Consider the following 19,607-nt stretch of genomic DNA (forward strand, 5'->3'; position numbering starts at 1 on the left):
TTGCATTTTAGTTTTTCCATTTAATATTTGTATCGAGGCATCTCATAATATATAATATTTTTATTATTCTTGTTTGAGATTACATCAACATGACTCTTTAGTTGCTTACAAGACCTACAAGGTTAATGGAATGAGCTGCAAGGAAATCACTTGCACCCAGCAGCTACGAAGTCGGGAATGACAATGAAAGCAATGGACCAACTAGCAACACGTATAAAAGAATTGCTCTGACGGTACACAGGCATAAGATTTGGTATGTCTCCCTCTTTTGTAGTCTCCAATGGATTTTCATTTAAAAGAACCGTGGAGCTTCTAAGTAGACCATCTTTTGGAGTTAAATGATATTCTTCTCTTGAAGCTGTTCTCTTTCGTCTATGCTTTAGATGAGAATCATTTGTCCGGGTATTTCTTTTTTGCAAACTCATGTTCATGTTGCTTTCAACGGTGATTAGAAAGTCGGTTGTGTTGCTCAAATTGATGAGAAGTAAGGTCACACCAGACTACAGGAAGATGACAAATTAGGATCAATTAATGGTATCAAATAAAGGTTTGGCTATTGAACTCTAAAAATGACTTCTTACTCTTCCTCTTGAGCAATGAGCATAGCTACGAAGGTCAGAAGACACATGATTATAAATTTTGAGAACTCTTGGTCCCATAAGTCGGTGAAAGAGAAGTGCACTAATAAAAAATACCAAAGGAAGTGAGAGTTTGTATAAATATGATTATCAAAAGATAGAAGAAGAAGAGATATTTGATTACCCGTAGTAATCTGGTGTAGGAAGTAAAGTTGAGGATTTGAGGACGCCGTAGAATCCACCAATCAAAGTCTGCCTACAATATACTTTCGTATTGTACAAAGAAGCCATCCCAAGCTGATCCAAATACCTAATACATTCAAGTCATTCTTTAAATACCCGAGCATTCTTTTTTCTTTCATATTCAAATGGGGGAAATTCTAATAAGAAAAAAAAGGTGAACCAAAGTTGTTTACCAAAAACTATTGATAAATGTATCGGAAAGATGAGGACTTCCACCCTGATAGGCTCCACCTGCTTCTCCAACCCAAGCTGCAGCCCAAGGGGCATTCTTTTGAATTACATTCTCGAGTTGTTCAAATGTGTTTGATACTTGAGAGAGATACGTAGAATTAACGAATCTATAAACCAATTTGGGATCATGACCTATAAATCAAAAATAGGTTCTCAATACTCATACTACAGTTTGGATACATATAATGGGAATGGTAGTAAGAACGTTAGTCAAACCTGCACCCATGTTATATATATGATGAGTGAGAACATCGACAACTTTTGGTCCAGTTTTTCTAACAAATTCATCATACCATGCCTCATCAAAGAATGCACCTGGTGCTACAATCAGAGGTTTTTGTTGGGAGTTATTGTACAAACGATCTATGATTTCTCGAAGCTTGAGAAGATCTTCTGCGTATTGTGCTGCAGTAATACTTGCACCAATACTAATACGTCCAGCCAATTCATTGCCTGTGTAGTGGCATATGCGTTAGTGCACATGAATTATGTCATTAAATCAACCGAGAACAATTGACTTCTAGTATTAATTAGCTTACCGAACTCCCACGAATTTATTTTATAATTCTTCTCTTTGGTGTATTGAATAAGAGCCTCGGCATTGCTATAATTCCATTTTCCTTCCCATTGAATTCCTTTTGTATTGTGTTTACCCAAGAGAGCATTCAAGCCAAAAGTCACAATTGCCCTGTTGAATTAAAAGAAGTTTCAGTATTCAAAAGGGAGAAAAGAAAGCAAGAAAAATTAATAAATTAAAGAGAACATACCCGGTATTATTGAAAAAGTTGTTCAAATCATCCCACCTTTCCATATACAAACATCCCACTGAGAAGTCAAATAGCGAACCTTCGATTGCTTGAAATGGGTGACAGGTCCCCTTAAAGCCAGCCCCGACGTTATAGATCAATTTGTCTTGCAAAGTACCTCCTACTCTAATCCTTAGAGACTTGAAAGCTAATGACAGATAGCAAATTAGGGTAGATATTAACGAAGAAACAATATGCTACAAAAAGATTAATTTTGAGTCAAACCTTGAACTGCTTTGTTAAGGATAGGAAGAGTTAAATCCTGGAACAATAAAGAAGAAAAAATTGAAATAAAATACTATTAATTGCATTTCATTCTCATGAACATGTATATTCTCACCAAGTTGAGCATCGATGCATGACCATCCCAAACACAAAGTTTGGACCAACGACACTCATCGTGAGGCCAAATGTCCAAAGTCAAGCAAACGAAATTTTCATCAGTTTCTGCTATCATTTTGGTTCCATCAATCACAATTGTACCCATTGTTGTGTCATGACCCAAAGTGATTGTGCCACGACCCAAAATAGTTGGAATGAAAGCAAGAACACAAATCAAAAGGATTTGATATCCCATTATTGAATCAAACTCCTGACAAACAATTGATATAAGAGAAAATGAGGAATTATGTATATCAAAAGATTTTCATCAAATTATTTATGGGTTTTTTATGATTTTATTTTTGGAGATAATTGAGTTCTAAGATGAATTTAAGGAGAGAATATAGAAATATTACCTTTATATTGTTCTGAGTAATGTGTGAATCTTGGAGTCTCTGAACTTAAAAATGGATCCCGAGTAGAGAGATCCAACCCTTCAAGATTAAGAGAGGAAAGAAAAGTTAAAGAGTGGTGAAAACAAAGGGAAGGAGTATGAGTTTATATATTCTTACAATAACAGTTAAAATTGAATATAACTCTCATAACATTAATGGCTTTCAATTTTCTTCTTCAAACAACAAAACTGTAAATTTATGAAATGCATTAAAATTCAAATATGGTGTTTTTTCTTCTTTTTTGATTGATAATTCACCACTAAAATCCAATATATGGTTTTCAGAGGATTCTGAATAGTTTAGAACCATTTCTAAAGAATGGTTATATTCAAAACTTAAAGTCCATTTGGCGCCCAAAGCATGAATCACGTGGTCGCCTAAAGGGCAGTGAGTGAGTATTAAAATGGGTCTAACCCAAACTCCATATCTTAATCAAATCCATGGCGAACACCAGCAGAGATCAAAGATGGTCCCTTCAGGGGATGACTGCTCTTGTCACCGGCGGAACCCACGGCATTGGGTACTCATAATTTTCAGCTCCTCCTCTCCCTTTTGGTGTCTCTGTTATAACTCATTTATTTCAGGCGAGCCACGGTGGAAGAACTTGCAGCATTTGGGGCCACTGTCCACACATGCTCACGAAGCCAGGGAGATTTGGACAAATGCCTGAAAGAATGGGAAGAAATGGGGTTCAATGTAAGTGGGTCTGTGTGCGATGTGCATAGCAGAGAACAGAGGATGCAGCTGATAGAAACCGTGTCGTCTCTGTTCAATGGCAGCCTCAACATTTTGGTAACAAAAATGAGAAAAATGGTCTGTTCATAATGGATGTGTAAGTGTTTTAGTATGAGGCTCTGTTTTTGAGGTGTTTCAGGTGAATAATGCTGGGACATCGGCGTACAAAAGCTCCTTAGAAGTTACCGAGGAAGAGCTTTCGAGTGTTATGAGTACCAATTTTGAGGCGGCGTTTCATTTTAGCCAACTCGCTCATCCTTTGATGAAAGCTTCTGGTAATGGAAGCATCGTTTTCATGTCCTCTGTTGCAGGCTTGATGTCGCTTCCATACTCTACTCCCTACGCTGCTTCCAAAGGTAAATCACAATTTTCTTCACCGGACACGTATGCCGCTAGCAAATATTGTCATCTTTCAGCTTTTACTTTTGTGCTTTCTCTCAGTGTTTTTAAAACGTGTTTGCGGGTGAGGCTTTTACACCCTTATAAAGAATGTTTCGTTTTTCTCTACAACCGAGGTGAGATCTCACAATCCACCACTCTTGAGATCCAACGTTCTCGCTAGCACACCGCCCGGTGTCTAACTCTGATATAATTTATAACCACTCAAGTTCACCGCTAGCAGATAGGATCGTAAAGAAATGTCCAAATAATACAATATTAGCTAGCTGTGGGCTTGGGCTATTACAAAATGGTATCAGAACTAGGTCACAAATGGTGTGCCAGTGAGGACGCTGGATTCAAGGGGTGGATTGTGAGATACCATATTGGTTGGAGAGGGGGAACGAAGCTTTCTTTTAAGGGTGTAGAAACTTCTCTTTTATTATAAGTGTGCAGAAGCCTCTCCTTTTTTTTATGAGAGGGGAACGAAGCTTTATTATAAGGGTGTGGAAACTTCTCTTTTCTTATAAGGATGTGGAAACCTCTCCTTTCTTTATAAGAGTTAGGACAATATCTAATAGTAGTGGTCTTGAGCTATTATAGATCTAAATTAACATCGAATATTTTGAGGTATGTTCTTATAATGGATTTAACATCGAGGGATGTTCTTATAATGGATTTGTTGATGAAGCTGCCATAAACCAAATCACGAGGAACTTAGCATGCGAATGGGCCAAAGACAACATCCGTACAAACGCAGTGGCTCCATGGATCATCAGAACTCGCTTTGTGAAACCTCCCACTGTAAGAATTTCAATTCAAGCTCATCCTGGTTGGATTCTACAAACTTATTGCTGAATCTTTGTCCCATTTTCTTCAGGATGATCCGATCCATGTAGAAGTAATGAACCACATGCTGTCAGTAACACCTCTTAAACGTGCTGGGGAGCCGCATGAAGTTTCTTCAATGGTTGCCTTTCTGTGTCTTCCAGCTGCGTCTTATATTACTGGACAAGTTTTCTGTATTGATGGAGGCCACACTGTGAAGGCTTTCCCCGTCCCCGACGCTTGAAATCCTTCGAACCCTTCTGTTTGGTCTAAGTTCCTTTCAAGCTTTTCATGTCATTCTCGTCCAACCCAACTTCACTCCTCTTTAATATGTTCGTTGTGTTATTGAATGCTCAATTTTTGGTTATTTATGTTGATTTTTTTAATTAATTATAATTCAATTATTTAATTGTTCCTAATTTTTATCACTATTACAACTATTTTTTAAAAAAACATCTCCAATTGGTTAACGAAAAGTTAGCACCAACTACTAGAAGTGAACATTAATAGTGAAAACTCATAGGTAGAAACATACAAACTAGACGTGAACATTAATAGTGAAAACTCATAGGTAGAAACATACAATCCTATAAAATTTATCGACTAAATGAAAACTGAACTCAGTCGTAACTCAGAAGATTAAGAAAACGCCATGACACCATGATAAACTCATAATAAAGCCTTCGGAACTATAATTCTCAACCATTTTGCATACAATAAGATGAAAATCTCATATATGTGATATTATAGTATATACGAATCTCTGTTGCATACTATATCACAAGGAAAACATTACTTAATGAACAACAAATGTTTCACTCTGGACCAACTTCATCATAACTGCTTAAAATGGAGGATGAGGCTCAGATTCTACCTGAGACGGGATTTCTTTTACGCTGGAGAAGATGCAGTAGAGGCCAGAAAACATCCATTCTATGAAAGCCCCTAGGAGCCTGTGAAAAAAGTACAAATTTTCAGCCCGATTCGAAAACTTTACTTTTGCATTTGAATTCGTGTATAAACTACATACCTCGACGATGAAATGAGCCCAAGAGTTGTTTGAATGGCGTTCGATCACACCCTTCAATATTGTTAACTCTAAATCTCGGAGTATTTGAGAGATCTCTAAGAACAGTCCCATGTCGTCGCATAGTATCTACAGGATGTTGATATTGATACATGGTATTAAAAGACAATTAGTAGCTTTCAAGAAAAGACATTTGAAAGGAATTAAACAAAAACCTTTATAAGCATGTGTCCCTTGTATTCTAGATCCTCTACAACAATGGGGCAAACTTGGAGCTCACTCCCAATATCAAACGCCCAAGCCCAACTAGCCCCATTCGGTTGAGAATCCTCATGTTCCAGAACAGTGGAATACTCAGAATTAGAACCCTATGAAGCCATTTGAAGGCATGTTAGCGCACGGGTAATATACAAAATTCTAAGCCTAAAAGGCATTATTTTGATGTAGAGCACAACCCTTTTCTTATACCTCTTGAGCTAGCTGCTTCAGCTTCTCAGCTTGGTCGGTTACCCGTTGTAAGTACAACATATGCATTACGGTTTTCTCTAAGAGGCCGACAATGCTACACTGTTTACCATTAGACAAAAAGGCAAAATTACCAAGGAAAAAAAAAACAAACAAATCTTAAATTGACACACTGCAGCAGTTCTTAAGGCACCCACCTTAGCACCATTTGGAACGATTTGTCGCAACTCTTTTATACGATCCTGGATCAGTTGTCTATCCCGTGGCCTTTGTCTTGCATTAGAAGTAACTTTGATCCGTCGGCGAAAATTGGAACTTTTCATCCCGTTCTTATGTTTAGTGATGTCACAATCATTTTCTTCCCGTGCGCTAACAACTAGAGAGTTTGATGTCGACAAACTAGTCAAATATTTCCTGCCTGTTTCAGTCACCTTAGATTCAGGAAAGATCCAAAGGGCTGGATCATCCACCACTACTGCGCTTGATTCAGACTGACAACATATTTTTGCAGAAAGACCTGATCTTCCTACCACAGGGGAGGAAATTCTGGCATTGATTGTGTTATTCGAAAGAGTATCATCTGCAGTTATCATAGCTTCCAGGAGATGCTCAAGATCACCTTCCTTGAAATCACTGCTGCACATCAAACTTGAGGTTGTATTTTTGATTGAGCTAGATGGATCGTGTGCAAGCTCATTAGTATGTTTATGTGCAGGCAATGCTGATCCCAGTGCTTCCAGTAGTTCACAGTCATCAGGAAAGCTAAAGAAATTATCTGCAGAGCCATATTCTTTCTTGCTCACGAGATTATGTCCAAATTGTTGTCCAACTACATTGTCCACAGAACAAGAGTGATAACTATGGGGGTTCCCTTCAAACAATCCAGTCTCATTGTTTCTCAATTGACTGCAAGGAGCTAGCAGTGGTTCCAGACAAAATAAATCAGAAAATTCCACTTCACTATCTCTAATAGATTGATAAAGTGAAGCAAATGGTTCTTCCATAGTAGTCCCTTCTAATTCACCTTTATGTCCTTTTTCACTGTGAAGAGTTTCAGGTCTAGTTCTTCTAGATACAGTCGGTACATCTTGATTGGTTACAAACTGATTAAAAGTTGACACAAGTGGCTTCACGTCATCAATAGCCCCATGATTTTCAGCCTGAAACATACAACTGGTAACGTTTGTTGGATCATCCAAGCTCCCAAAGGGACTAGGTACAACTGATGCACAGAGAGGCCAAACACCCTTGTCTGAAGCAACACTTGTAGCATTTCCATCAACAGAGTTAATGGCACTGACTCTGTCTTTGATATAACCAACCATCGACAGATTTTCGGTAAGCTGAGATTTAATAGGACAGGAAAGGCGAGCATGAGATGAAAAGTTGTAGAGCAATTCAATTGAGCAGGAAGGAATCAAGTTGTCGTTTCTCAAAGTTTTATAACCGAAGAGTTTTAACAATCAATAGGCTAAATATTTAATAAAATGGAACTTTTGACACACACACCAAAGTTTAGAAAATACACACCATTTGCAATGAGCCAAGCTGCAACACTCCAAAAGGAAGAACAGGCACCAATAGAATAGTCTGCAAATGAATATTGGATCTTTTAGTTGAAAGCAATAACATGTCCTATATGCAAATAGAGAACTAATCGAATGTTCAAACACGGTTATTGCAAGCTAGAACAGTTGTTTTAGTAACAGTTGTTTTAGAACAGTAAATAATGTGCTGTAAAATTAGGAATTGTCAAATGCAATCAAGGGTAACAACATGAGGTGGCATCAAAATTACAGTACCTTGATACCAGATGCATATTGAAGTAGCCATTCAGTAGGACCCTGCAGCATAAACACATTAAATTATGTTATGCCCAACTTTTGGAGAACTAAAACATGTTTCCTTCTCATATGGCAACCAAAGTGAAATCCACACACACCTCATAAATAGAAGCTGAGAGTAAATCGCTGGTAAAAAGATTTTCCAGGAAAACCCAACTATGATTTCCAGAACTTGCCACGCTGCCCACCGTCCTGATGTAAGGTTTGAATAATATAAATATTAGGCATGTAGACTAAGATATTTGAAAAAACAGTACATCTTAAGCACTATTAACTCACTAAAATAATTCTAAGAAATATGAAGGTTGCAAGGACTGATCGTAATGGACCCACAACTGCAAACTAAAGCCCATGGTAGCATGAGATGATAGCCATGGCAATAATGAAATCTGCATCAAGTCCTCAAAACCTTCATTTTAAGATTAAGCAACGAAAATTCCGAACATAGACCAGAACTAGCAAGTAGTAAGTGAAGTAAATATTTGCCAAGTTCAAGCATATCATTATCAATTTTTGTTAGAAGAAGAGGAAGAAAGCAGGGCTTGCAAGAAAATGACAATAAAATCGGATTTTACCCCTCTCCCAGCGCATATTGAAGGTAAAACATATCAGCCACTGCTGCTCCAACTGAACAACCTCCAGAATCACCATTATGAATATTTGTTCCATAGTATGAAGAAACATGTTCTTCCCTTTCGTTAATCATCCTACACTCTGTCATACTTCCCATATGATTTTCCAATTTTGAACCATTGCAATACCCATCTTCCCAAGTCAATATCCTGATGATAATCCATGTGTTCAAAATTAAACTAACAGTTAATGGAATTGAGCAACAACAAAAAAACAAATTGAGAAACTTACGAAGGATTTTGATACTTAATCTTCCAAAACACAGCATAAATCCATTGTGAATTGTTGCAAAGGCTTTTCAACAGCTGCTTGAGAGCCGAAGTTTCCATTCTTCGCTTAAGAGCTAACTCTTCCAGAGCACACAAATATGCAGAACAAATTCGAAAGAAACGAAATAAAGAAAAACCAGAAAAAAGGATTCCCTAGCTGCCGCTATATGAACTTCGACCCGCCTGTTTTATTCTCAGACCCGCTCTTCGTTTAATTGGTGGGCCAGTTGAAGCTAATAGCCATAATCCCATCGCTGAACAAACCCCCCCGCCCCCTTCCTCCACTACTCTAGCACTATCAAAGATTAGCAACTCTAATAGAGCTAAAACCTACAAGAATCAAGCAAAGGCTGAGTTTCATTCACAATTTGGCATTCAATCTCCATCAGAAATCAAAAGGAAAACGAAGCAGATCCAATCAGCAAGGCAAGAGAATCACTCTAATACTGCAATTAACAGAATTCTCAACTCGTGGCGATCTGGATTGATGAAAAAACATATGATCAGATTATTAGATGCCAAAAGAATCTGAGTTTGTCATTTTGGCTGAGATCAATGCATGAGACAAAAAAGAATTCTGCTCCCGTTTTGTAGGAAACAAATCAACAGTAGAGAAGGTTACCAGTTTGATGAAAGAATAGCTTCAGAATCAGACAATAGGAGAGTGTTCAAACTCGGTTGATTCCATAGCCTGTCTCTTTCTTTCTTTGAATGGGAACATGGAACGGCCGATTGCCAAATTGGCCTTTTCCAATTCAAGCGCGATCCTGATATTTATACACCCCAACCTCCACCACCGGTCACCGGTCACTTATTCCTCTCTTTCCATCCGGATTCTAATCTTTTATAAATTTTTACTTTTTGCAACTTCTGGAGTCCGGATGGACGGTCTGGCCCGCCACATCATGTTTTTACCGCTTCTTTTTGTAAGGGTAAATTGGTCAATCAAAATAAACATGAATGTCCAAAATAGATTTTAGTTAGAGCTTTTAGATTTTGAGATATTTTAATTTTATTTTTTAACTTCCAAATTTATTTTTAAAAAATATTATTAAACTTTGAATTTATTTTTAAAAAAATTGTTAAAATTTAAAATATGAATTATCTTACATTCTAAAATGTCGGAGTCATCAATGAATCGTTACATATATTAATAATTTTTAGACTATAAAAAGTAATTTTGAAAGGTCAGCTTAATTTTAAAATTAAAAGAAATTAACGTTATGAATTTAAAATAATATAAAAATCGAGATTCCAAAATTGAAGACTATAATTAAATTAAAAAATGATTAAAAAAGAGTTTACTTTTCAAACAATAATAATAATTATTATTGCCATAGTTTTGTATGATATTTATATTAATTCTTTTTGGCTTGCATCATTGCAAATAAATACAACCATCCAACAAACAAATAAGATAATATTTTAAATAAACTTACTTTAAAAAAAAAACTATAAAATATAATATCACATGCCTTTTTCTTGCCGACTCCACCAAACTATTTTTACGTCATTTCGTTGAATTAATTTATGTAACAATATGAATAATTATATTAAATACTTTGAAATACATAATGAAATCAAATTAATATATATTTGTCAATAAAAGTATTTTAAATTATAGAGGAAAATAAAGGGAAGTCGATTAAATTAATATATATTGAATTTATTCTACGGAAATATCATTTTCCGGCTTTGATCAATTCAACGGCTGTGATGCCATAAGTTTTAATAAAATATTTTAAAATTAAGATTAAAATACCAGATAATACTTGTGGATGATGAAAGTCTCACGTAATTTAGGGAATGATCATGGGTTTATAAAATGAATACTCAAGGCCTTTTAGGAACCTCAAAGCAAAGCCATAAGAGCTTATGCTAAAAGTGGACAATATCATACCATTGTGGAGAGTCGTGTTCGTTTGACAATACCCACCGAAATTAATTGTTAATAAAAATGCAAAGGAAAGGCAGTGATGAATGGGACAGGAGAAGGAAAGGCTGAGGAAGGAAGGAAAGGTGGGGGGTTGGAGCCCGGAGGAGAGGGTGCCCTACAAAGAAAGGGACACCTCTGCTTTATGTAGCGTACGGCAGGGACCATGCAGAAGAGACATAATTGATGAAAGGATCGCAATGAGAGATTGGGTGAAAAATAGAGAAACAAAATGTTAGATTTTACTGGATTGGTTTGGAGTGAACTTTAAGTCATGTGTGGTCCTACTTACTAGTCGCATTTTAAAATCGTGACACTAATAGAGTAATAGCTCAAGTCCACAGTTAACAAATATTGTCCGTCTTGAGTCGTTACGTGTCACCATCAGCTTCACGATTTAAAAACAGGTTTTCATACCATTATAAAAAAATGTTTCGTTCTCATATCCAACAAATATGAGATCGAGGCTAACGTCCTTGCTAGCACACAGCTCAGTGACTAGCTCTAATATCATTTTAACATCTCAAACTTACTATTACCAATCCGCTTTGGTCCGTTACATATTGCCGCTAGTTTTATAGTTTTAACATACGTCTATTAGGAAGGGTTTTCACATTCTTATAAAAGAATGTTTCGTTCTCTTCTCCAACCAGTGTGAGATACATAATAAATCAAAGATAACAATATCTGTTAGCGGTGGATTTGGGCTGTTACACTAAAACTTTTCTACTTTATTACACATAGTTTTCCGTCTTTTTCAATCATTTCTCCTTGAAATAAAGAAATAATAGAAAATAATAGAAAGGAAAAAGTAATGCACAACCATGGCTATGTATTTTTTATTATTATTATAAGGTCAACTCGTAAATTATTAATTAGATATAATGTTTTTTTTTTTTTTGTAGAATTAATTAAATGTATTGTGAATTGGTGCTTTGCCTTTTGAGTAGTCAACCAGGCATTCAAATATGGCAAAAGTCAACGATGGCCATTATATTTGTAAACATGTGAACATTATAAAATGAATTGTAATGGTAACCATAATAATAATAATAAGATAAAAATAATGCTAATTATAAATAATAAAATATTTAAGCCCAAATTTACGGGCCGAGAGTTTCACTAATTGGGCCAAGTTTGGGTCCATACAAATTGGGCCAAATTGGGCTGGTTTCTTGTCCAAGTCTTACGTGGCGTAGCGTGAACACCTGGCCTCCAACCCTATTACGCCACGTCATCAACCCCCATTTTTTAAAACCAATCCTCTTCCCCATTTTTTCAAAGCCTCTCCCGCAATTTCTCTCTCTCTCTCTCTCTCTCTCTCAGAAATGGAAGGTCTAATTCCCTTCGTTTACAGAGCGATTGTTCATTACAAGAACGACAAACAAGTCCCGCCGATCCGATCTTGGCTCACAGATTCGCCGTCGGCGTCGTATATCAGACTTCCGAGCGGCGATTTCGGCCGATTCCTTTTCCAATCAGACGGTTCATATTCGGCCACCTCACCTTCGAAACCAGCCTCTTCCACCGCCACTCAGATTCTCGTTGCTACCGGAGTTCAGTCGCCGCTCCGCCCGCTGGCCCCAAGTCGAGTCGCCGCCTGATCCGACAAAAAAAAAAAAAAAGAGCGTTAAATTCGTTTTAACTGTAATTTGTGGGTTTAATTTTGTGTGTGTTTTGAAATGTGTGAATATTATTGATTAAAATAATGTTCTTGTTTGATTTTGCGACTGTTATGGAGTAGTTAGATGTCAAATTCAAGGTGCCCCATCAAATATTAAAGAAATAAAGATGGGCCGAAATCAAAAGTACTTTTAATTGGGCCATATGATTATGGGTTAGAGCCCGTTTTTAATTGGGCCCAAGTGGGTACCATGACGAGGTCATTTCAGCCCGGCCCATCAAGAAGGGGAAAAAAAGAATATTTATATACGAAGGTAAAACCCTATGAAGCTCTTAAAACCCTACCGCCTTTGCAAAGACTTCTTCGTCTACCTCGACAGGCGAAAAGGAAAAAATGGCGTTGAATTCGATATTCCGCAGAGCGTCCTCGTTGGTGTTGCCCCTCGCCGTCCGTTCTATTGCTACTCCGAGAAGCTTCCACCATGCCATCTCTGCGGCCATCACTGTTGGGAAGCGCAATCTCAGCCAAGATCTTAACCGCAGTTTCTTTCTCCCATCTCTTCGATCTTATTCGGCCGCATCTGAGAGTAACAAAGCTGACGTTAGTCTTCTTAACGTTCTTGAGTCTGAGATTCAGTGTGCTGAGGAAGATGATCAGAACAGCGTAAGTTCTCTGGCTGTTGCTTAAGTACCGGATTTGATTTTTCTGTTCTGCTATTTTCCTTTGTGCTTGAGATCGGATATCTTTGTATGATTTTATAAATTGAAGTTGTGAGTGAGTTTTAGAACTTAAACTATCAAAATTTTCGATTTAGGATTTTTTTTTCCTTGAGCTAAATTTTGAAATTGATAAGAATTCATTCAGTCCCATTTGGATTTTTGTTTTTTCTGTTTTTTGAATTTTTTTTTTTCTTCCTTGAGCTAATTTTCGAAATCTATATAAAATTGTTTCTTTTTTTATGTTTTTTGCTAAGAAAGGTGAAACATACACCTAAGAAATTAACAAGAAAGCGAACGTAATTTTTAAGAACAGAAACCTCAAATGAAACGGAAGGGTTATTTAATAAAGCCTTAGCTTTTAATATTTGAGCTCTCTTGCAAGAAACATTTGAGTTCGTGTTGTTTAGAATTTAAGATATCTCGTAGAGGGTTGTAATTTCTGCTTTAGTCCATTCCATTAAAACCTTCTACAATTTATAGCTGGTGCTTTAATGCTTTTACCTATTTCCTAGTTCCTCGCCAAGGCACTGTGTGCTTTCTGCATAAGTAGAAGGAATCGTACTTATAAACTGTGAAACCATTGTTTTTTTTTTTCTTCATGCATATTTGAGCGGAATTTTTCGTAAGCAAGGTTCTTCATGCTTATGGCTTTTCCTTTAATGTTGTTTCGTTTTGTTGTTATTTTTCTGTTTTGTGAAAAGGCAGTTTGATAGTTGAAATCATTAGATTTTCTTTGGCTATAGCCATTTTCCTGTTATTACTCGTTATTAGTTTTCAAATTGAAAATGTTACTGGAGAATTGATTGTGCCCATGAACCGAAGTTCAAACTCTATTTAAATTGCAAGCCATCAATGACCTATTGGATTGGTAATTTTAGTTTTTTAGTTAAGATCCGATGAATATTTCCACTTAGTGAGCTATGGGAATTCAATGAGCTACACAATGGAGAGGACATTTTTACAGGGCAGGTTCTCTCTGAATATTGTCACTGGAAGTTTGTAATGTTGGATGCTCACGTATAGCAGGTAGACGAAATCCCTGAAGAGTTCCCTTTCAAAATCCAAGACAATCCTGGAGAAAGAACCATATCACTCTCCAGAAAGTACGAGGATGAGATTATCAAAGTTGAAGTTGATATGCCTAATGTTGCAGCTGAAGATGAAGATGAGGATAATGATGAAGGGGGGGATAACGATGAGCAGACTCGTGAAGAATCCAGCATTCCACTGGTCGTGAGTATTTCCAAGGAGAGTGGAGAATGTCTCGAATTTGGTGTTACCGCTTTCCCCGATGAAATATCCATAGATCATTTGTCAATCAAGAAAGCTGATGGTTCTGAAGACCAGCTTGCATACGAAGGACCTGAGTTCCAGTTAGTCTACTTGGCTTTGTGCTTTGTTCTTTTCATTTTCTTAAGCAAATTTGTTCACTAAATAAAGATTTCCCTTTTCTTTATTTGCAGAGATTTGGACGAGAACTTGCAGAAAGCTTTCCACAAATATCTTGAGATTCGTGGGATCAAACCCAGCACAACAAATTTCTTGCACGAGTACATGGTCAACAAAGACAGCCGAGAGTACTCCATGTGGCTGAAGAACTTGAAGAATTTTGTTGAGAAATAAATTTAATCAGTCCCACTTTTTCGGAGTAGGGTATGAACTCTTTTATTACAGCATCATTTAGGTTTGTATTTTGATTGATGTTACGTAGGGAAGGTTTGCCTACGATTTTGAGAACTATATAAAAAGTAAATCATCCGGTTAAAGGGATAGTTCCTTCATCTATTTAAAACAGTTTGGGAGCAAACTTCTGTCTGTTATTCTTAAGGATTTCCATGTACTTCACATCCTTTGAGTTTTTGAATCGACTCTATCAATCCGATAACCACATCCCGGGCAGGGAAGTTTCGGAAATGTTTGGAAATTGAATTGGCCTTGGATAGGTGGAAGGATTGGTCATTGATATAGGTCAATTTGGTTTTGGTTTTGGTTTTGGTTTTTTTAACCATGAATGTTAGTTAGCCAAGAGCTTAGTCTTCGCCAAGCCTGAACCGTGCGACACTGGGTAACTAACAGTAGCAGTGTTGCCAATGTGGGGTAACTAACAGCAGCACCAGTGTGGTCGACATCGGGTAGCTGTGTACTGGCACTGTGGAATACACAGCAGCAGCGTTGCATACAAGAAGCCAGGAAACATGAGAAACAGTGAAGAATTTATGTGTATAGGGAGTTGAAGATGAAAAGAATTGAGTTACATTACATGTGTTTTGAACAGGAAACATGAGACACCCATAAACTCTCAACCTCCAATTGAGCAAGGAGAGTAGTACCAATCTTAGACACAAGCTTGTTGCTTTCTCATGGAATCGCAAGGGGACCTTCGAACATTATGGCATCTCAAATTTAAATTTTCCCTACGAAAACAATAGTTTTCTCTTCGTTTCTACGTTTCATCTGAGCATAATTTAATGAAATAACTCTCAGAGAAATTTTAATTCAAAAAAGAAAAGAATGAAAAATGTTTCCGTTGCCGGGACTTGAACCCGGGTCTCTCGGGTGAGAGCCGAGTATCCTAACCAACTAGACTACAACGGAATTTGAAATTTAATACAAATATTAATTTATTTAAATGTTTTCTTCCAAATATAATTCTTCCAAAATATCAGCCCATTTTTTCAGAAAATACAAAAATGGAACATTTTTGGGATCATCACGACCATTTATTTTAAATATTAAAAAGGATACTTAAACGTAATTACAATTTAGTTTCAATTGTACATAAGCAATTAGATCATTGCCATAACAAGATATTTTCGACATTATTGACAAAATCGTTTTTTAAAATTTAAGAACATATTTGAAACTTATCCAAAAGTTCAAGAATATTTATATAATATTACGGCATTGGTTTCTTGTAAGCAACCTCTAATCAACCAGGCAAAGATAATTGGTACTTGGCGGCTGCATAAACAAAAAAGTAAAGGGAAGAAAAGAAGTAAAAAGGTCATTAAAGCAACTCAAATGAAAGTAGGCTGTGGTTGTCCTCATTTGAAACCATTTCTAGATTCTGGGCATCTAGCAAAAACTTCAAAAGGATTTTCTCTACTAAAAATCATCATCCTTTACTACAAAATTACTTTTTTTTTTTTTTTAATGAAATTGTAACTCTTTTGATTCCCTCTCCATTATTCTACCATGTCCCACAGATTGTCCCACCTTGATTGGAGAGGAGAACAAATCACCATTTATAAAGATATAAAAACCTTCCCCTACCAGACGCGTTTTAAAGCGTTGAGGGGAAGCCCAAAAGAGAAAGCCCAAAGAAGACAATATCTGCTAGCGGTGGAAAGCCCAAAGAAGACAATATCTGCTAGCGGTGGATCTGGACCGTTAGAAATGGTATTAGAGCCAGACACCGGACGATGTGCGTGCCAACCTTCTCGCTGTTCCCCAAAGGGGGTAGACACGAGGCGGTGTGCCAGTAAAGACGCTGGCCCCAAAGGGGGTGGATTTGGGGGCGGTCCCACATCGATTGGAGGAAGGAAAGAGTGCCAGCAAGGACGCTGGCCCCGAAGGGGGTGGATTGTGATGTCCCATATTGGTTGGGGAGGAGAACAAATCACCATTTATAAGGGTGTGGCTTCCTCTCGTAGACGCGTTTTAAAGCCTTGAGGAAAAGCCCAAAGAGGACAATATCTGCTAGCGGAGGATCTAGGCCGTTACAATCAATTAGGACCATATAAATACTATATATATATATATATATATATATACCAAAGACTAATGAATAAAAAAATAAAAAAAAAGATTCAGTGGAAATAAATTCTCGGCAATGGTTTTGGGTTTTGGTAGCTAAAAACCCCCGAGAGCTGGAATTACAAGAACTGAGTTCCTAACAAACTGAAACGGGAAGCACGTAAAGGGCACAGATGTTATTCAACCACAATCTGCTCACGAACTAGACTGTTCTTTTTCTCGCTCTTGAAGAAATAAGAAATAAGAAGTAATAGAGTTCATAACTATTATGGGCCATTGAAATGAGGAGCGTTCTAATAAAAGACTAATCAGTCTGCTTCGCTGAAAACCTTCCATTGTATCTATCCTCAGTCTTCACAATACAGATGATGAATGAAACAATTACATCTCCAGAAACATGAGCCACAATTTACATACAGTTGCAAGATCTGGCAAATTCTGGCAGTCGTCACTTGGAGACTTTCCATCTTAGCAAATTGTTCTTCGGAGAAAGCAGCAAAGCAGTCAGGTGAAGCACAGATTTACAGTATGAACACCATAATTAACAGAGGACGCCTGTACAGATAGACAGATTATTATAGTCAATACCAATCTTAGTAGTAGCAAGCTTACATTAGATTTATTCAATCAGTGAAAGCAATATAATCCAAAACAAAATTTTCAAGGAGAGTAGAAGCAGACGACAAAGGACTGAAGAAACAGCATAATACATTATTGATCTATTTCTATGATACTTGAATGATGAACTATGCTCATGTTATTACTTTATACGAAACATAATGGCAGAATATATTGCTTTCGGCATTGCATCTGGCATAAGAATGCCAGATCGACGAAAGACATCTGAGATTGAATGGCCTCGCCGTAAAGTTTTAATTAGAACATTTTTCTGACTGCAAATCACCAAATTCACGTGCAAGCATAGCAATCAAGAGAATTTTACCAGTCATTCGCCTACTACATATGATTCAACTTGCAGTGAAAAATAGTTTTTCATTAGAAGAAGCCTTACTTAAAAGCTTCCAATTCCCCAACTAAGAGGGGGGAATCTTTGTAAGAAAAATGATCAGAACTTCAGTATGAAGTTTAGATTTAATCAATTAAATATAATACTCTAATAACTAATTGAGGTAACACAAATACAAACTCACGCTATCATTGCAGTGCCTTAAAATTTTGGACTGTCACAACTATCTTTTACCTATCAATTATTAGCAAATACCGCCATCCATTACATTCTTTAATGTGCAACATTAATTTTCCAACAACTAGATGTGATCTCGTATGGGAGAATATAACAAGAATCATAACATCAGTGAAGTTCTAGTTCAAAGTTCAAACATAATAAATTTCCAAAAAGAAGCCATAAAGTTAACAACACAAAGACTACATGATAGCTTTTATTTTAAAAGGTTAACGAACTTCCGTCGATAAAAAGATGTGATATACACCCTACTGAGGATAGGAGATTACAAGAACTCCACAGTGGCTACAGATAATAGGAGAATAACAATGAATATCACACCCAATAAATCGACAGTTCTTGGACCTAAAGCTCTGAGCGAATGTTTAATATGCAATGCAGAATCTATTACTTGTTCCAGTTCACTCAATCTTTGTTTGAAAGATTTGTCTTATACAACTATTTTTTTAATTTTGTGATTCAAATGGTGAAAATTCTCTTCACATTCAAAATTTGAAAATGGAGAATTATACTACAAATTATAAGTTCTTTTATAAATATACTATTCCATGCTTAAAACTCATTTCAGTTTTGTTAATATTAAAACAAGTATTGCATAACATATTATAAATTATCATAGTTACTTTACAAAATTTATAATATCAATACGTTAATAAATTAATTAATAATATTTTAGAAAAAGCTAAATATTTAGTAAGTGACTACAATTATTTTTGTTGTTTACAAATATATTTATGAACATACTTTTAGAAACTTTTTAAATTGAAATTCAATTTCATCATTTATTTTAGAAAACTTTTTTTTTTGTTCTTTTTTAATTTAATCCCTTATTTTCAAATTTCTGGTTTAAGATGACAAAACAAATGCATCATAGACTTCCCAATTCCCACAATGACCCCTAAATATAAGAAATCAAAAGAGAACGATTCCTTGTAGAAATTAACAAAAATAAAAATTAATAGCATACACACTTGGAGATGCATTTGAAGCAACAAACTTCAAAACAGCAAGTATAAAAATGAAGGCAGAATATACTCACATTCTACGAAGTCTAGATGACTACAGTTCACTATAATTGCGCCAGACAGCACGGAATTCCTCACGGAATGTGTTTAGACGTGCTTTCAAGTTAGGTGTTCTGAAGCTTGCATGAAGCAAAGTGGCTGAAATAATTGTTGGGATGGAGGGGGTGAGAAAATCAACCATGAAGTACAAGACTTAGAAAAGCAAAAAAAGAAGAAAAAAAATCTTTATAAGCAGTTAACATACCGAGAAGTCCAAAGGCAAGCGACCAAAGTACAGTCAATAAACCGCAAGAAATGAACCAGAGTAAGAAACTCACTACATCAGATGGGGAAAATAAATCAGAAAACTTAAAGCATAAAAGATATATAATGTTAAAATTCAAATTCAAAAAACATAAAAGCTCTGATTAAAAAGATGCACTCCAAGATAATATCTGTACTTAAACAAAGGTGACTGGGTCCTCTGTAATTATATGGAAGCATACCAATAATAGATCAAAAGTAATTCTTTTTTTTTTTTTTTTTTTTTTTAC

The 19,607-nt window shown here is 36.3% G+C and overlaps 5 protein-coding genes and 1 non-coding gene across 8 annotated transcripts in view; 2 read left to right on the forward strand and 4 right to left on the reverse strand.

The window, feature by feature from the left end:
* Positions 1-40: 40 nt before the first annotated feature.
* On the reverse strand, positions 41-2,446 carry LOC111446673 (heparanase-like protein 1). Its single transcript, XM_023085590.1, has 9 exons — positions 2,199-2,446; positions 2,084-2,120; positions 1,820-2,006; positions 1,592-1,740; positions 1,269-1,505; positions 995-1,184; positions 763-888; positions 582-681; positions 41-500 (listed from the first exon to the last, which is right to left on the reverse strand). The coding sequence occupies exons 1-9, from the start codon at positions 2,433-2,435 to the stop codon at positions 147-149; spliced, it is 1,617 nt and encodes a 538-aa protein (XP_022941358.1). The 5' UTR covers positions 2,436-2,446; the 3' UTR covers positions 41-146.
* On the reverse strand, positions 2,365-9,573 carry LOC111446663 (transcription factor bHLH155-like). Of its 2 annotated transcripts, XM_023085570.1 has the most exons (13): positions 9,436-9,573; positions 8,776-9,292; positions 8,487-8,693; positions 8,010-8,103; positions 7,870-7,911; positions 7,598-7,657; positions 6,265-7,410; positions 6,071-6,169; positions 5,818-5,970; positions 5,606-5,731; positions 5,450-5,528; positions 2,596-2,673; positions 2,365-2,450 (listed from the first exon to the last, which is right to left on the reverse strand). In XM_023085570.1, exons 2-13 carry the CDS (start codon positions 8,871-8,873, stop codon positions 2,443-2,445), a joined length of 2,190 nt encoding a protein of 729 aa, XP_022941338.1. In that variant the 5' UTR covers positions 8,874-9,292; positions 9,436-9,573; the 3' UTR covers positions 2,365-2,442. The 2 variants fall into 2 exon arrangements, with proteins under 2 accessions (XP_022941338.1, XP_022941347.1); XM_023085579.1 differs by lacking the exons at positions 2,365-2,450; positions 2,596-2,673 and having other exon boundaries at positions 5,240-5,528; positions 9,436-9,572.
* Positions 3,029-4,932, forward strand: LOC111446681 (tropinone reductase homolog). Its single transcript, XM_023085603.1, has 5 exons — positions 3,029-3,154; positions 3,219-3,426; positions 3,509-3,725; positions 4,439-4,551; positions 4,628-4,932. Exons 1-5 carry the CDS (start codon positions 3,075-3,077, stop codon positions 4,817-4,819), a joined length of 810 nt encoding a protein of 269 aa, XP_022941371.1. The 5' UTR covers positions 3,029-3,074; the 3' UTR covers positions 4,820-4,932.
* Positions 9,574-12,685: 3,112 nt separating the features above from the next.
* On the forward strand, positions 12,686-14,907 carry LOC111451534 (uncharacterized protein At2g39795, mitochondrial-like). 2 transcript variants are annotated; one of them, XM_023092010.1, is made up of 3 exons: positions 12,686-13,033; positions 14,113-14,462; positions 14,553-14,907. In XM_023092010.1, the coding sequence occupies exons 1-3, from the start codon at positions 12,764-12,766 to the stop codon at positions 14,710-14,712; spliced, it is 780 nt and encodes a 259-aa protein (XP_022947778.1). In that variant the 5' UTR covers positions 12,686-12,763; the 3' UTR covers positions 14,713-14,907. The 2 variants fall into 2 exon arrangements, with proteins under 2 accessions (XP_022947778.1, XP_022947785.1); XM_023092017.1 differs by having other exon boundaries at positions 12,688-13,033; positions 14,116-14,462; positions 14,553-14,896.
* A 704-nt stretch (positions 14,908-15,611) lies between these two features.
* TRNAE-CUC lies at positions 15,612-15,684 on the reverse strand. Its single transcript has one exon. It is a non-coding gene; the product is annotated as a tRNA-Glu (tRNA).
* A 1,213-nt stretch (positions 15,685-16,897) lies between these two features.
* Positions 16,898-19,607, reverse strand: part of LOC111441962 (PRA1 family protein A1-like) — a 4,876-nt gene continuing 2,166 nt past the window's right edge. The window contains exons 6-8 of the mRNA XM_023079183.1: positions 19,319-19,390; positions 19,089-19,212; positions 16,898-17,400 (exon numbers count right to left, since the gene is read on the reverse strand). Of these exons, the coding sequence (XP_022934951.1) occupies positions 19,109-19,212; positions 19,319-19,390 (176 nt within the window). The 3' untranslated portion in view covers positions 16,898-17,400; positions 19,089-19,108. The remainder of the gene's footprint in view (positions 17,401-19,088; positions 19,213-19,318; positions 19,391-19,607) is intronic.

The sequence above is a fragment of the Cucurbita moschata genome, unplaced genomic scaffold, assembly GCF_002738365.1.
Source record: "Cucurbita moschata cultivar Rifu unplaced genomic scaffold, Cmos_1.0 Cmo_Scf00001, whole genome shotgun sequence".
Lineage (NCBI taxonomy): Eukaryota > Viridiplantae > Streptophyta > Magnoliopsida > Cucurbitales > Cucurbitaceae > Cucurbita > Cucurbita moschata.

Coding starts and splice junctions, on each gene's coding strand:
- LOC111446663 (XM_023085570.1), bottom strand. CDS start 8,873: ATGGAAACTTCGGCTCTCAAGCAGCTGTTGAAAAGCCTTTGCAACAAT. Junction 5,971..6,070: donor TGAAGCAGCTAGCTCAAGAG/GTATAAGAAAAG, acceptor ATGGCTTCATAG/GGTTCTAATTCTGAGTATTC. Junction 5,732..5,817: donor AGGGACACATGCTTATAAAG/GTTTTTGTTTAA, acceptor AACATCCTGTAG/ATACTATGCGACGACATGGG.
- LOC111451534 (XM_023092010.1), top strand. CDS start 12,764: ATGGCGTTGAATTCGATATTCCGCAGAGCGTCCTCGTTGGTGTTGCCC. Junction 13,034..14,112: donor AGGAAGATGATCAGAACAGC/GTAAGTTCTCTG, acceptor GCTCACGTATAG/CAGGTAGACGAAATCCCTGA. Junction 14,463..14,552: donor TACGAAGGACCTGAGTTCCA/GTTAGTCTACTT, acceptor CTTTATTTGCAG/AGATTTGGACGAGAACTTGC.
- LOC111446673 (XM_023085590.1), bottom strand. CDS start 2,435: ATGGGATATCAAATCCTTTTGATTTGTGTTCTTGCTTTCATTCCAACT. Junction 2,007..2,083: donor CCTTAACAAAGCAGTTCAAG/GTTTGACTCAAA, acceptor ATCTGTCATTAG/CTTTCAAGTCTCTAAGGATT. Junction 682..762: donor CCTACACCAGATTACTACGG/GTAATCAAATAT, acceptor ATTTTTTATTAG/TGCACTTCTCTTTCACCGAC.
- LOC111446681 (XM_023085603.1), top strand. CDS start 3,075: ATGGCGAACACCAGCAGAGATCAAAGATGGTCCCTTCAGGGGATGACT. Junction 3,155..3,218: donor GGCGGAACCCACGGCATTGG/GTACTCATAATT, acceptor CATTTATTTCAG/GCGAGCCACGGTGGAAGAAC. Junction 3,726..4,438: donor TCCCTACGCTGCTTCCAAAG/GTAAATCACAAT, acceptor TTGTTGATGAAG/CTGCCATAAACCAAATCACG.